Here is a 15,578-nt window from a genome sequence, read left to right as displayed (position 1 = left end):
GATGACTTGCTGCTTTGCTGGCAGCATTTAAGGTCATGGAAGTACGTACAAGAAAAGGGGAATTGGGCAAAAAAAAATAGAAAAAGGAGGAAAGAGGTAGGAAACCCCTTTATTGGGATGGTTTTAGGGTGATAGGTTCTTAGCACTGGTGTAAACTGTTTCATCAAAAACAGTAAAGCTGTCCGCTCCTGTGCTTGTTTTTCAGCCAGTACTTGAAAACTGTTTGAGTCATGTTTGTCACAGAGCTGGCAATTGTAAGAATAAAATGATGGATATCCACATATGTTTGGGAAATCCCTGTATTCTAAGGTATTAAGAGTTTGGTTCTGCGGAGCAAGAATTGTGCTGGTGAGACCGTTCTTGTGGCTGTGCTAAGCACTTGCTGTCCCAGCGGCATTTTTCAGTCCTGTCCACGAAAGTGCAGTGTAGCACTGAAATAATAAGCTTGTGTGTGTCAGAGGTGGGATGTCAGATCTTGGCAGAGAAAGATTTCAATTTCAAGCTTGAGAGAACTGAAAAGTAATGGCTTTTCTTTTTAAAAAAAAAACTGCTTTGCATCTCCGGGGAACAAAAGAAGGGAAATAAATGAAAGGGCCTCGGGGTGGGTATTGCAAGTAGGGTTAATTGTTCTTTCCATCAAGATGCAACACAGGAAAGTATCGTTAGGGGGAGTTCACAGTTTCCTTTGTCTGCAACATGGACTTTTCGCTTCCAGTCGAGATATTAAATGTGCAGTGCTTTATTTGGAAAATGAAATTGTGTACCCAGGGGAAAGACAGCTGCAGAACATGTCAAGATCTGCTGATTATAAGGAGTTAAAACTGCCTTTTCTCCTCGAGACTGAAAGTTTAAAAAGCTGGGCTGAGCACCACTGCTTTCCCAGCCTATCCGCCTCAGGCTGTTTTGTTTTCACTAACATTGTTCATCTGAGCCCTTTAAATCCCTGGGTTTGCCAAGTAATATCAGCAGCAGGTGCAGAATGAAGATTGTGAAACTTCTGCCTGTGGATGTAAAGCATTTGCTTCTTCCCTTACGTTACGCACTCACCAACCGTCCTTTCTCTGAGTTCCTGCCTTGCAAACTGGGTGTTGTCAGCTCCGCATGCTGTTTGACTGCTTGTTCTTTTTTTATTATTATTCTCAGGTGTTTTAAAGAACTGGAACCATGACGGACTCCAAATACTTCACGACCAATAAAAAAGGTTAGTGTTAAGCTGGTGCAGTGGATTGGAGGTGGTGGGTGGCTATTTTTACACAGCTTTTTTAACTGCATGCAGAAGAACTTGTGCTTTTCTGTTAGCTCTGTCCCTGTTTCTTGTCTTAATCATCCAGGGAGAAACTTCTAAAGTAGGTCACACGGTGACAAAAGACAAAACTGATGTATTATACGGTTTTGTGATGCACAAATGACCCAAATTGCTGCTTTTTCAAGGATCAGAGAACAAAACATTGGGATTTGAGTGCAGATCTGGTCAGAGACAAAGTTTTAGTTATGGACTAACAAGTTCAAGACTGAGGATGGTTGTTCGTTGCGCATCACAGGATTAAGTTGATTAAGAGACATTTAATATTTAAGGTATAAGTGTATATTTCTACATCAAGCTGTTGCAAAGATAATGGGATTTCCTATTGCTGCTTCCTTCAAAGCTGCAGTGCTCCGTTTGACTTTCCCTTGGTTTTACTGTAGGTGTGGTGGTCACCTCACCTCAGGACAAACTGCTGCCGTTAAAAATGGGAAGACAGGAAAGTATCTTTGGGGGTGTTTTACCCATTCACCCATTTCAGTGGAGGACTTGTTCTGCTGAAACCATCCCAGCCAGACTTTTTTTTCCTAACCTGTTCTTAAACAAAACAGTGTTTATCCCAACTCTTGCTAGTTGCAATTTAAGCCTGATGTTGCTTATCTTTCTCCAGTAGCTATGGAAAATGGTTCACATTAACCTCTCCTTTTCAGAATGACTGAATGTTTCTGATGAATGCTTGCCAGGAGAAGAAACTACAGCATTTATCTATTTATGTTTCATTAAGCTTCAGAATGAGCTCATAAGTTAAACAAATGCAGTTCACATCTTTCTAACGAACAGCTCTCTGTAAGTTCAGTCCTAAAGTATCAGGCAGATTTTTCTGGGATGGCTGCAAGAGGCCAGCCTGCACTGTCTGAGCTCTAGTGAGCACGCTGCTGCTGGCTCAGCTCTGCTCCGGGCACCATCTCAGTGTGAGTAATGTGAGCATCTCTTTCTCAGGCAGGAGGTATTACAAGTGGTCACTGCACTGCGTTCTTCAGAACAGTAACTTCTTTTTTGAAGTACCTATTAGTCTTTCTGTGCCAGGCTCTTCAGTAATTAGTGCTACTGATCTGACAACGTGGCATTGGTGTGTAGGAATTGAAGATTAGGGGCTAGAATGTGTTTTGTGAGAGATATTTTGATACTTGTAATGTGTCCTCAGCCTGTGCCTTCCAGTGGGAATATCGCTCACTGTCCTTCCTGGGGAAACTGTCTGTCAGAAGCATTATCCTTTTCACACCACTTGCTCTGTCTGGAACAGGTCTGATAAGCTGTCTTTTGGACGTGTAGCTTTATTTTGCAAACTTGCTTTGCCACTCTTATGATCCAGCCTGAACTGACTTTCCATGCAATAGTATCTGGAAGAGTTAGTGTCATAGAAAAGGCTGCTTTGGCAACCTCAGAATCCAGGTGAGCTGTGTTACTTGCTGCTTTTGTTAGTAGTAGCTCTGTCTTTCTAGCTTGGAAGGAATTTATTCCACTGGACTAAATTTGATTTCCTGTTTCTGCCACTGTGTATCACAGCATTTTGGCTACACTGCAGTCTGCTGTTTTCTCATTGCGTTTGCAGGAAGCAGGCGATGATGAGCAAAAGTTAAAAAGTCTGGGCAAAATTCCTAGCTAAGTTAGTTTTTTCTTGCAGGCACTAATCTGGCATCTCCAAATATCTTTTCATCCTGGTTATATAATAGTTGCCTCTGAGAAACAGACGCTACAGTGATGTGGTTTAATGTTCTAGAAGTGGGAGAGCTGCAACATGCAGCGTGGTTCTTGTTAACTGCTTTTTCGTTAGCGAGTTATAGCCCATATCATTCTCTGAGTGTCACAGCTTTGCTTCTCATTGAACCATGTTCTCCATAAGGTCTGACAGAGCTTCCACATGTTGCTGTACCAGTTTTATGGGAACAACAGGCCGGGAAAGTGAAAAGTCACTTTTGAACTATCCCTAAAGCAAGATCCTTTTCTTCTCCCAAGAGGCTCAATCTGTTTTGTCTTCTGCCAGGAGAGATTTTTGAACTGAAGGCTGAACTCAATAATGAAAAGAAAGAGAAGAGGAAAGAAGCTGTAAAGAAGGTTATTGCAGCCATGACCGTGGGGAAGGATGTCAGGTAAAAGCAACTTCTCTTGCACCTGTAGCAGCTCTGGTTCTCCTGGGACTCTATCAGGTGTAGTGGCACACATCTCCACGGAACAGCTCTGAGCTTGTCGCCTCAGCTGGGTAGTGAGTCTGGCTGAGTCCTTGCCTATGCTATGCCTGAGTCACAGCTTTTTCAAGCTCCTTCATGTTACTGAAAGCAAAAGAAACAACTGTTTTCAGTGCCGGTTTAGCTAGGTGCCTATTAGCTGTTTTTATTTAAAAACCCACCCAGGATTCAACCATTTAATATGTCACTTTAGGTGATGCTTTCTCACTGCTTGCTAGCCTGGGTTTTAGTGTTAGGAAAGTAATTCCAAGTGTTTTTCTTAGCCTTACTTATCGTAGCATAAATTCAAGCTACACTTTAAAATGAGTGGTTTTTAAACTGAACCTTTGCCTCGTAGTGACTAAAGGACACAGGCATTTACCTTCTGCAACACTGTCCCCAATACTTTTTTGTGTCTTTGCAGCAACCAGAAAAACTTGCTTGAGTGAATTCTTTCTCCCTTCCAGCTTCTCCTGTTACTGGAGTCTACCATAAAGTTGCAGTAGTCCTGGATTCATGGCAGTGTGGTCTGTTGCCACGGAAATTAATATAAGGTTGCAAATTTAGCATCATGACTTCATTGTAGAATGAAGGAACAGATGAACTGGGAGAAAGAAAAAAATAATCTTTTTGGCCAACAGCGCTTGCCCTTCACCTTTAGATCTCTACAGCATACCTGAGAGCTGCAGATATCCTTGTGTAACTTCCTGTGTTCTTCTGCAGTGCTGCTTACAGATTGCTGCTTGATATTTGAGTGAAACTCAGCTTGTCAGTGTTTAAGCTCCTAATGACTCTAGAGTTTACTAGTCTGAAATTTGGCAGGTTCTTTGTAAATGTCCTGCATCACCAAAACATTTTTAAGCAGCTTTTTTTCTTGTGGGTTCATTTCCAGGCCTGGCATGGTAAAGTTTTCTTGTTTGGTGAAATTGCCAAGTAAGACACTTTTAGGAAATTGCATTAGCTTTCACCTGTTCCAGAACTGACCGATGTTAAAGCCCTAGAAGAGTTTAAATGATAAAGCTATTAAAAAAAAAAAAAGCCATTGCAAACTGTTTTGGGAGGGAAGTTGACCTCTCATTAGACAGCAGGGTCCTTAAAGTGGAACTCCAGTTTTCCTGGCTTCCTTGATATTGTTACGAACCCCTTTGCGTACCATGTAATCTCACTGCTTTTTCTCTGTTCTCACTTACTGTTGTCTATCCAGTTCACTTTTTCCTGATGTTGTGAACTGCATGCAGACCGACAACTTGGAGTTGAAGAAGCTGGTCTACCTATACCTGATGAACTACGCCAAAAGTCAGCCAGATATGGCCATTATGGCTGTCAACAGCTTTGTGAAGGTAACTTGCTCCCACAGCTCATCAGAAAATGGTTCAGCGTGGTGGCTGTCACCACGTCTCCTTTGTCTGTTAGCCTTTCTGAGCTGTTGTTTATCTCTGCTTTTGTACTTGAGTCTCTGGGCTGGGGGTGCTTGTAGAGGAGCAGAAAATGAAGAGTTGGCATGCTGAATCCAACAGGTCTGGGTCCTCTCTCTCACTTGCTGCTGCTAGTTATTGCAGAGGAGATGACAAGCACCCCGTAAGTGGTTATGAGAGAGCCTGCTCCAGGAAAAGCTCCTTCTATCATTTTGCTTATCATTAAAGACCAACTTCTGATATTGGATAACAGAATTTTTTTTTTTTCATCTTCCAGCCTTTGTAGTATCTCTGTCATGGATATCTGCTTCTTGTTTGAATGTTTCAGCTGTGCTTTGTGTGGAAAACCTTTCTCTCTGGTGAAACTGAATGATGGTTCACTGGAAAAATAACAGCCTGATCGCTGTATTGCCTTTAATTCTGTTGTCTAGTTGCCTCTCCTTATCTAGGAAATGTTATTTCAGTCCCGTGTTATGTAAGTTAAAACCCGGTGCTTAGAGAAAGTTTGAGATTCCTCCTAGAGCATTATAAAATCCGAGAGACTGGGAAATCTATCATGTTTTAAGTTTCTAGCATGGTGCCTGAGGCTGAAAGAGGTGAGAGGACCTAGACTTGAGAGCAGGTCTGCTCTTCTCGCCAGAGATGTCTCTACCTCCCTCTCTGGAAAAAATATTGTTGTCTGTCATGTCTTTAAAGTGTAATTCTGTTAGAATGGACTAACAAAAACCCATGATATTTTCCAGCTTCATGCTTTTCCATGCAAGGAAATGTCTGATGTCCCTTTTGACAAGTTGAGGGACAAGTGTTTGTAAAAAGAAAATGTTGACACTAGTCTGCACTAGCTCAGCACGCAGTTCACAGTTCAAGGTGTTGAATGCACTGGTAAGAGATGTCACTTCTCTTGTATGTGTTAAAAGTGATGCACTCAGGTGTTTTTTCAGCTGTAGGAAATTTAAACAGTGAAAGGTAAATGTACCTTATGCTTTTGTAGGTCATCCTGCATCCATCCTTTTATGGGCTGATTTTGGAGGAGTGTTGCTCAGAGACATAGATGGATTGGATGTATGGAAAATTATGTAGACATGAAGTATAAAGTGTTAGATTCCCTTCTGTGTGTGTTTTTTTTTTTCTCATCAGAAAAGCACCTGTAGAGTAGCCTTTGCCTAGTTCTTCATATGTTGCAAACTTAAGGGATGCTTGCGTCTAAACTGATGGCCTGTGAGAAATAGACCTTGATGACTTTTGCATTGTGTTTACTCGTTGACTTTTCCCATTATATTCTCTTTCTCCTTTAAACCAGTAAGGCTGGAATCTGGTATTTTATTCTGTCTGAAAGTTGCCTGTGGCTAGCTTTTGAGTGGTGAGAGCTGCCTCTCTAGCTTATCTGTACTTTGGATTTGTCTGCTAGATCATGTTGAAAGAAGCTTTGCCTGGGGAGAACCAAGGGACACCGAGATCACAGTTTTACTATTTTACAAACTTTCATAGCCTGAAAACATTTTGAGATGGTGTAGAATGTTTCTGTGAACCAGTAAGATCCATCTTTTATCCCTGATCTGAAATAATTGCCTTTTTTTAGCATGTAATCAGAGAGAATGCTTTTTGTTTGAAATAAGAACAGCCTGAAGATACCAGTGGCTAGAGATGCAGATTTGTTTACTGCGTATTCTGTCCCATTGCAGGACTGTGAAGACCCAAACCCTCTTATCCGTGCTCTGGCCGTCCGTACAATGGGATGCATCAGGGTGGACAAGATCACAGAGTATTTGTGTGAGCCTCTTCGCAAGTGTCTGAAGGATGAAGACCCGTACGTACGAAAGACCGCAGCTGTCTGTGTGGCAAAGCTGCATGACATCAATGCCCAGATGGTGGAGGACCAAGGATTTCTGGATTCTCTGCGTGACCTGATTGCAGACTCCAATCCCATGGTAAGGTATATGTCCTTCCAGCGTATTGCTTGAGTTTGTAATGAGAAGATAATCAGAAACATGAAGGCTTTTTAATTGCAATTGATGCACTGTGATGAATGCATTGGTTAGAGAACACTTGTTGCCTCAGAAAATAGGAAATACCTTCTATTCTTAGATTTCTTTGTGCTTTTGCCTGTCTTGCCTGTCTTGAGTGCTGCAGCAATAGTTTAACTTCCTGGTCAGATGAGTCAGAAGAGCAAGAAATACTTGATGCTGCTATGTTGGTGACAGCTTGTAGCTGTTGCCTTCCTACAGGCTTTGGCTGCTCTTGGAGTAAGAGGTTGGATGAATTCATTCACTAATGCAGATAAATCCGCTGGCCTGTAATGAGTGGGGAAAAATCAATGCTTATGTTTTTAATAAAGTTAAATCAGTTATCAGAGCAGAGGTGGAGATCAAGACCAAGAATTTCACAGGAGTAAATTACGTACTAAACCAGTAGGTCATCATGGTTGATGAAGGGTCCATTTCCACAACAGGCATCTTCCACTATTACTTTGTAACCAAAATACGGTGGGCAATGGATTGAAGTGTCCCACTGCATAATCCTTTCATGCAGTATTTTTTCCTGTGATCTACCAGAATCCAGTGAGCATATCCATATCGTTGTAACTCCTATCAGGAAAGCAAACTTCTGCACCTTGGTTTAACTCAGTTTAAGGATGTGACTGCTACTTTTTTAGCTCTCTTAGAGCACAAATCTGATTGACTCTGCTTAAAGACATAATTTCACATTGTAAGGGCAAGTCTAACAGCTCTTTCTATGGTTCATGAATCAAACCATATAAAGCAAATTGCTGTCCTGTTATAGCTGTCGTTGGGCAGCTCGGGATAAGTACAGGTGGTAAGGTACCATCCCCTTTAGTAGGAAAGCGAAGGCTGCTGATTGCATTTTTTATGGTTTTCTAAAGACAGTAAAACTAAAGGTGTCTGGCTTTCACAGGCACAAGTCTGTGAGTGGTGGTGCCTATCAGAAGAGAGGCACCTATTGCCTCTGATATCCGTCTCTTTTACAAGCTGTTCTTTTTGTACGCCTCCCTGATATTTATTTTTTTATGCCAGGCTTCTGCATGAATATTGATGACTACCTGAAGATGCTCTGTCTGTCTAGGCAATTTTGAGGCATATAGGGGAACACCTGCTTTTTTCAATTTAATGTTGAGGTTGGGCCTTGCGGCCTCTGAAAGTACTTGATTGGGCTGCTTTAGTTCCGCTTAAACGCTGGCCCCTGGCATTCACTAGCTCACAGACAGCAATGGAGTGTGCTGTGGAAAGGGATATAACCTACTCTTCTCCTAGCCTTGGTTCCAACTCTTTAATTTTCTTCTGCTGATTCCAGCCACATGAATATGAGTTGAGGAGCTCAGGCTGAAAAGACATGGTACTTCAGGAGAAATTAATAAGGCTTTTCTTGCCCTTTCTGCTCATTGATCTCTATGAAACTAACTGTTTTGGTAAATGAACCATTGGCTGTTATGAGAGCACCGATATCTACTTCAAAAGTACGTTAACTTAATACTGACTGAATGGAGAGGAGAAATACCAAAGGGCAGTGTATGCTCCATTTGCTAAATAAACCACCAAAAGTAGCATAGGGGTTCCTAATAAAACATCAGTACAACTAATGAGCTCCTTGGTGGCAAGGAGGATGGGCTGGGACAGCAAAACCTTTGCAGCTGCTGCAATTGATGGCAGCTCTACAGCTACTGAAGCTGTGCAGGATCACAGTACCTGCCTCACCTGATCTTCCCGAAGATGAGGATTCACAGCAGGGGAATGCAATTTGGAGGAGTGATAGTGATGGAGAGGCCTGTGGTGTGTTTCCAGATCTGCAGACTTTGAGAGGATGATGTGGCTGGTGTTCAGTGTCCTGGTTTCCCAGATTTTACTGTAGACAGGGCATTATATTCTTGCTTTTTAAGGGTGCATGGGGAGAGATTTTTATCAGGTTTGGGGCTCTTATAGCTGCTGACTTAATACAATATTTAATCTGGTTACAATTTTTAGTAGCTATAGACCTTCCTTCTAGTTAAGTTTATTGCTTTGGTCCCCTTTGAAATTCATGCTTTAGTAGCACAGTGATTCCCTCAAAAGTACAGGAGCTATCCACCCCTAATTAAGGTTCGTCTTCCTAGTCAAACCATCCAGCTCATTGCTGCTTTCTCCACGTGAAACTCCAGTGGGGGTTCCTGATGACCAGGAGTTGTGCTTGCCAGATAAGTTATATTTGTGTGCAAGTTGATATTTATTAACATATTTCTCCATGCTCAGGTGGAATATAGCCCTGCCTGGAAGCTCTTTTTAAGTAAAATGTATGTATCAGTATCGGCTTTCAAAAGAAAGATTACCGAAAAGAATGGTACAGATGGATCTACCCTTACGGCCTATTCCTCTGTGAATGGTGCATCTCAATCATTGCAACCTGTTATCTAAACTCATTCATATTTAGAATATAAATGTTTCTCCTCTTTTGATGACTTATGGAAATAGGCAACATTAGACACTTAATGAAGCAGAATTTTGTAGGCAGGAAATCCACACTTGTTCTCTCTCCTGAGAAAGGAGGATTTTGAGCAGGAGCTAAAAAACTCCTGTTGAAAAATAGTCTTCAAGAAGGGTTTTATTATGGTTTTGTAATTGGCTGCCTCTAGCACATGAGCAAGCACTAAGCATTCTAGCTGGGTGCTGGGTAGAGTAACAACTCCGTCTGTGGCTTGCTAATTGCCCTGTAATTGTGCAGAGATCAGGGTGCGTGTTTCTATCAGCTTAAATCACTGTCATCATAACAATGCCTGACTAAGTTGGAGGTGAACTGGTCAGAAACATTTTGGGTTTGGCTTTTTCTTTTTTATATTTTTGGACTAATGGTTTATTATCATAGAATCGTGTGAACAGAGATTGGGGATGTTCAGGGCATTGCTTTGAAGTCCTGTTGAGGTGCTGTCGGTGCACAGCCAACGTGCTTTCCCCCTTTATCTGGGCTTTTTGTTGTCAGGATCTGGCCTTTGTTCAAATACAGTAATAAAGTGATCTTTTGAACAGGTGTAGGATTGCACCCTTCCAGATGAGCTGGCTGTAGTTGTGATTAAAGGACTGACACCCGAGTCGGTGGTTCACTAGCTTTTTCTGAAAAATCTCTATGGTAGCTTTGCAGTTTCTCCTGGATGAATTAATTCAAACTTCTAATTGCACATATATTGATATGGATATATATGGCAAGTTACCAGATGGGTTGGTGGCTTACTACGCTTCAGCTGAGTTATCTGAGATGTCTTACCTTGTGCAGGCAATGGGCCAATAGCGCATACAAGGGCATGGTTCAGTTACTGGGTGGTTACACTGCAGAAGTTTGATTGTGGATGGAGTCTTTAATCTCGTTTTACAGATGGGCCTAATGTGCTCGTGGCTGCCCTTTGTCACTTGGGATCCTGCCGAAGAGTTTCCCTCCATAGAGGGAACCCTCGTTTCTTCCCAGAGCTGTCTTAAGGCAAACGCTTCTTTTTTTGCTGTGCATTTCCTTGCACGAAACTCAGCAGAACCAGGTCTGGATGAATATAAAGCTAGGGCTTGGCTGCTTTGGGCTGTCAGTGTGCTGCTGGACTTACTCAGTCCTAAGGGCCTTTTTTGCTGGTATAGTGCAACTCAGAAAGCATGTCATCCCATAATCCTCATGTTGTTCTAACAAAACACAGTTTCAGTATGACATCCCAGGATTTTTTGTTCTTCTCATACGCGGGATGGCAAATTACTGCAGAACACCATTCACACCCAGCAACCAGTAGATAATAGTGGGGTGAGAGAGGTAGGTCTGTTATACACCTACTGATGGCCAGAGACTCTCTGAAATCTTGGACAAACTTTTCTTCTTTTTCCTGGTACTGTCTTGTTCCGACATTTGTGAATCAGACCTAATGACTGATTGCTCACCGTTGGAGCAGGCGCTGAGCCCTGGTGATGTAGAGCAAGACCACGAGATGGCAGCAGTTTAAAGCAGAACCAAAGCTGTTGATCGACACCTTGTTTTGTAACTAGTGCCCTTCTGGCTTTTATCACTACACTTCTTGATTTTCTTCAGGAATGTAAATATTAGCAGAAAAACATAAGAGGAAATCCATCTTAAGCCTTACTGGTCTTTTCATATCTGAATGGAACAACCTTTCTCTCCAAATATTTTCAATCCTCGACCTTCTTGGGGTAACTTTTAACCCATGGAATAGTTTTCTTGTCAATCTACCTGTTATCCACGTGGCTTAAGTTAGGTTGATGTCACCTTCTCCCAGTTCTTTTCTTGGTGCTGTTGGGTTTTTAATTCCTTCTTGTAGCGTTTCTTCTTCCTCATATTCTGCGTTGTCACTGTGATGCACTGGATCAAAGCTTTCACAGGTGTGGCTGTTCTGCTCCTGTGTTTTCGTGGGCTGTATAGGCATAGCACTTGTGTGCTGTCCAATAATATGTCATGTTTTACACCATCTACACATCACAGTTTATTGGGAGAAACACTATTGTGAATCAATATGGCGTAAACTGAGATCGCATAACAAGCTGATGAGTAAATACACTAAGTGTGTGGAATATAATTAAACTCTTTTGTTGTGCTTGTTTTTTTTTTTTCCTTTAGCATTTAATAACCTGCACTAAGAAGGGAATCTATTGAGCTCTGACAACTAGAGGTGGCAAGGTCCATCTTGATCTCATCAGAATTCCCTCTAGCAGTATTGAGTTTCTATAGTTCACAGACTAGACTAAAAACCTATTGATATAAATCACAGTGCTTTCTTGTCTCTCCTGCTGTGACTGCAAGCCATGTAGGTTCCTTCTCTGCCAGCCAGAACTTGAGGGTATGTTTGGGCTTCCTGGATGACCTTATGGAGGAAGAAGGTCCTCATTTTGTTCTTTTTCCTACTAGCTGGCAAGCAGTATGTCTTTCTGAGACCATGTCCTGAGGAATGACCCTGCTTAGAAACAGAAGCAGCTTTTGCCTCCTGGGCTGCCCTCTGCTGCATACTTTGCAGGAATTTTATACCCTGGCTGCCTCACTGGCCATAAAGTGTCCTTCTTCTTTTCAGACTAGGTGTTGCAGAATGAAGGCTGTATCTTGAAGTCCCCCAACCATGTCTGTGTTGGTCCTGTGTGTAGTTTGGGGTTTTTAATCTGTTTGTACTGCAGGTGGAGATAATGTTTCCTTTTGGGAGACACCTGATGGCATTTGTAGGCATCAGTAGCTGGAATTTGTTTACCCAGTGTTGGATATGTTACAGTGAATGAGACCTTTGCTTATGGGCTGATGGAGAGTGGTAGGCTTCACTTTGGGGCTCTTTATAGGGCGTTCCTGCTCTTTACATAAGGCTGCCCAGGAGGGAGAGCAACACTTTTTGCAAAGTAAGCAGGCAGCTAGCAGTAGCAAGCTGGAAATTAAATAGGTAGAGGTTGCAGAGACTGTATAAAACAGTGGCTATGTTAATGTATGTGGTGGGATGCTTGAAAGAGGCAATGTGGGAGATTACCAGGGGAGTTCAGAAGCCAGCTTGTGTGTTTGTGTTGCAGCAGTCAGGCTGCAAAGATTTAAACTGGGGGAGAAGGGAGAGCTGCCATCCGTAATCGATGGCACAGCTTCTGGTTAGCCACTCTGACTCCACTTGCTCTGCCTGTGGAAATCCAGTTTAGGCTTCGGGCTGAGCTCCTGCAACTGCTTCTCCAGAGGAAGGCTGCAGTCTGACTTACTGGGTAGCTAGTTTTTTCTCCAGGTTGTCATCCTAAACAGGTCTGAGGGAATTTCAAGCCTGTATGTGGGACCTGATTTTGTTTCTTTTTGGTAGGCTTGTGGATGAGGGATGCTGGTCTTGAGTACTTTCTGTAGAAGCCATGCTTTTCCTTGCCTTTTGAATACTAGCACTCTGGCAGAGAGATGCAACGAGTTTGTATGATAATGCATGAATTTCCATGACTCCACGGAGTCTGTCCTCCCAGACCCCTCATTTATAAAGCTTAATTGACAAATTCATCCATCAGAGACCTGTCTCTTTCCAATTACTGCCACCAGTATGTGTCTAATTTCCAAAGCGTTAGTCTTGCCGAATAGATCATTCCAGGATCTCTAATATCAATCAGAGTGCTGGGGAATTTTGTTGACATGTGTCTAGATGTTACATTTTCAATCGGAACAGACACTTCTAGCTATTGACAAGCACCATTTATCACAAAACACTGTGGCTATGATGTTTTGTAACTCTGCACCCCCTTTTTTTAGGGCTACATAAGGTTTTTGTTGATGCTTAGCTGGTGCCTCTTTTCTAAATAGCTGCTTGAATGAGAGACAGCCCTGTTTGCCACTGGATGGTGCCAGTGAGAACCTCTGCAAGGAAAATTGCAAAGGGCTTTACAAAAAAACCTGCAAAAGAAACCTTCCTGGTGTGTGATAGGTGCCTGATCCAGGCTGGGATCAGACCACGGTGCTTTCTGGAAGAAGCATAGGGGGTTGCAGACCCTTGGTGGCTTCCTATAGAGCTTAGTTTCCTGTACTGGGGGGCTCAGCTGTACCAAGGAGAAACCCTTTGTGTTGGAGCCACCCCTGAACAGCTTCTTGCCCACCTAGCGCAAGAGGTTCAACAGTTGGGGGAAGTATCGTTTCCTGTCTTACAACTAACACATTCTGATTTTGCAAGGACATGAGAGCAGGAGTGGTGTTTTAGTCTGCCACAAAGTAGCATTTTTCTGCAGCACATAGTAGGAGCAGGGAAGTGCAAAAACCAGTTAGGGCAAGCACGCTGTGGGAGGCATAACGCTTTGACTTCCCTTCCATTGCCACCTCCAGAAAAATTCATCCCACTTGCAAAAAGCAAGCAGGAGATATTCCCCACCCAGGCAATTTTTGGGACGTGGTCAGGAGCTGAACACGTATACAGCAGTGCGGTTCCAGACTTTTAAGCACTAAAGTACAACCTCCTGCAATGGAATTAGTGGAAGATGAATGACTTACCCAGAGCCCTGGAAATCTGTCACAATTAAGGCTGAACAGGTGAGCTGTTACTTTCCAAGTCTATTCATAGACTGCAGATGTGTTAGTCTCCCAGGGTTTTAATTTAAAGCCGTACACATTACATGCATTAACAGTGTGAGAGGGTCATATAGGCTCTCTGACTTGCCTGCTTAGGCCATTTTAATAGTTCATAGACCATTTCTAGGGAAGCAAAGTAAAAGGGCAGCTTGTAGATGAAAGATATAATTAACATGAGCAGAAGTAGGGGTCCTGTACTCAGGAGAGAGAGCTTGTCTGTGTTGGTTCTTGTTAGGGACCTTTTAGGCACACGGCATCATCTGTGGCCATGAAAACAAGTGTCCCTGTGTAAACACGCATCCGTGCAGATGCCCCTAATATCCCATCTGGGAGTCTGTGCTTAATGACACGAATGTACTGTGCAAGCTCAGCGTGCTCTTTGAAAATGTCAGCACCTCTCCGTTCTTGAAAACATCACGTGGTGCCTGGCTCTCTTGAGGGTAGGAGCCTCCAGCTATGTGGGGAAGGCTGCCTTTCCTCAGCATCTTTTCAGAGCCTCTTAATTTTTCCTCCTTTTCTTCATTTTCTCCTCATTTTAATGGGATGGTAAGCCAGAGGTTCCTGTTTTAAGCAGCAGAACGTTGTATTTCATTAACTCCATTACACACTTGGTTTAATTTCCAATTAGCCTGGGATGCTAGCAAAATAATCTGATTGCTTTGACTGTTTGCCATTCTAGATCTGCCTAGCTTCCCTCTTGTCCCCCCACCCCCTGCAAAGCTTTTCCGTGTGGGTTGATAGGCAGACACTCAGGTTTTCACCCACCCCCTTTCCTCCTTGTTGATGTATTTTATACCATTTGCTCTGAGCTAAAGATTTGAGCTGCCAGAAGGAATAACTGGCAAATCAGTGTACCTACCTCTGCAGCTCTCCGTGAGGTCGGATCTGGTCTCTCTGGCTGCAGAGGGGGTTTGTCTGTAGGTGGGTTTAAAAATGTTGGGTTCTTGTTAAATCTGTAATGTAGTTTTAAGTGCAGGGTTTGTTTGTTTTTTTTTAATAAGAGCCTGTGAGATTTAGTTATCCTCATCCCAATGACACTTCTCCAAGAGTCTAAATTTGTTGGGAAATTCCAGCCAAAAAGCAGGTTATTGTCATTCGGCTCAACTGTGCTCTAACGGGATGTCGCTGTGACTGCATTTGAATAATGTTGAAGTGTACCCAGGGTGTACTGATTTAAATCAGCAAGCCAGGGACCTATTATTATTATTATTAAATCTTCAATCTGCTCTGCATTTGTACTTCCCAGGTGTTTTTTTAGGCTGATTCTCATTGGTATCTGTCAGCTTAAAGACGGTGTTCTTAATTGCGAGTCAAGCGAGGCATTCTGCCATGGAGATAACTTATAAGTTTAAGCTTTTAAAAGCTTTTCCTGTTCATTAATTGTTTGGGCTCGAATATCTTTGGCTAGTGGGTTGACCTCAGTTTTTTTCATTATTTTTGAGAACGAAAGACTGTACTAGACGTTAGTTTCTTGTCCTTTTAGTCTCCTTCTTCCAATAAGTTATCCAACTCCTGATTTGTTTCTCATCAAAATGAACTGGTTGCATGTTTTGAAAAGCAGAGAATGCTTTGTTTGCTAAAGAAGCTTATGGCTTTTTTTCCTCAGCCAAGGTATGGCATTGGCTGTGAAACTTCTCCAGTTCTATGGAGGTTGTCCTATACCACTTGTAA

At 42.6% G+C, this 15,578-nt stretch overlaps 1 protein-coding gene across 4 annotated transcripts in view; it reads left to right on the top strand.

Annotated features, from left to right (window-relative positions):
• The window catches only part of AP2B1 (adaptor related protein complex 2 subunit beta 1), an 80,546-nt gene that overhangs the window by 3,239 nt on the left and 61,729 nt on the right, over positions 1 to 15,578 (top strand). For all 4 annotated transcript variants that reach the window (XM_072882665.1, XM_072882663.1, XM_072882664.1 and 1 more), the window contains exons 2-5: positions 1,144 to 1,201; positions 3,288 to 3,393; positions 4,673 to 4,808; positions 6,566 to 6,811. In XM_072882665.1, the coding sequence (XP_072738766.1) occupies positions 1,165 to 1,201; positions 3,288 to 3,393; positions 4,673 to 4,808; positions 6,566 to 6,811 (525 nt within the window). In that variant the 5' untranslated portion in view covers positions 1,144 to 1,164. The remainder of the gene's footprint in view (positions 1 to 1,143; positions 1,202 to 3,287; positions 3,394 to 4,672; positions 4,809 to 6,565; positions 6,812 to 15,578) is intronic.

The sequence above is a fragment of the Ciconia boyciana genome, chromosome 17 (genome assembly GCF_034638445.1).
Source record: "Ciconia boyciana chromosome 17, ASM3463844v1, whole genome shotgun sequence".
NCBI classification, from domain to species: domain Eukaryota; kingdom Metazoa; phylum Chordata; class Aves; order Ciconiiformes; family Ciconiidae; genus Ciconia; species Ciconia boyciana.
This window is presented reverse-complemented; position numbering and strand designations above follow the sequence as displayed.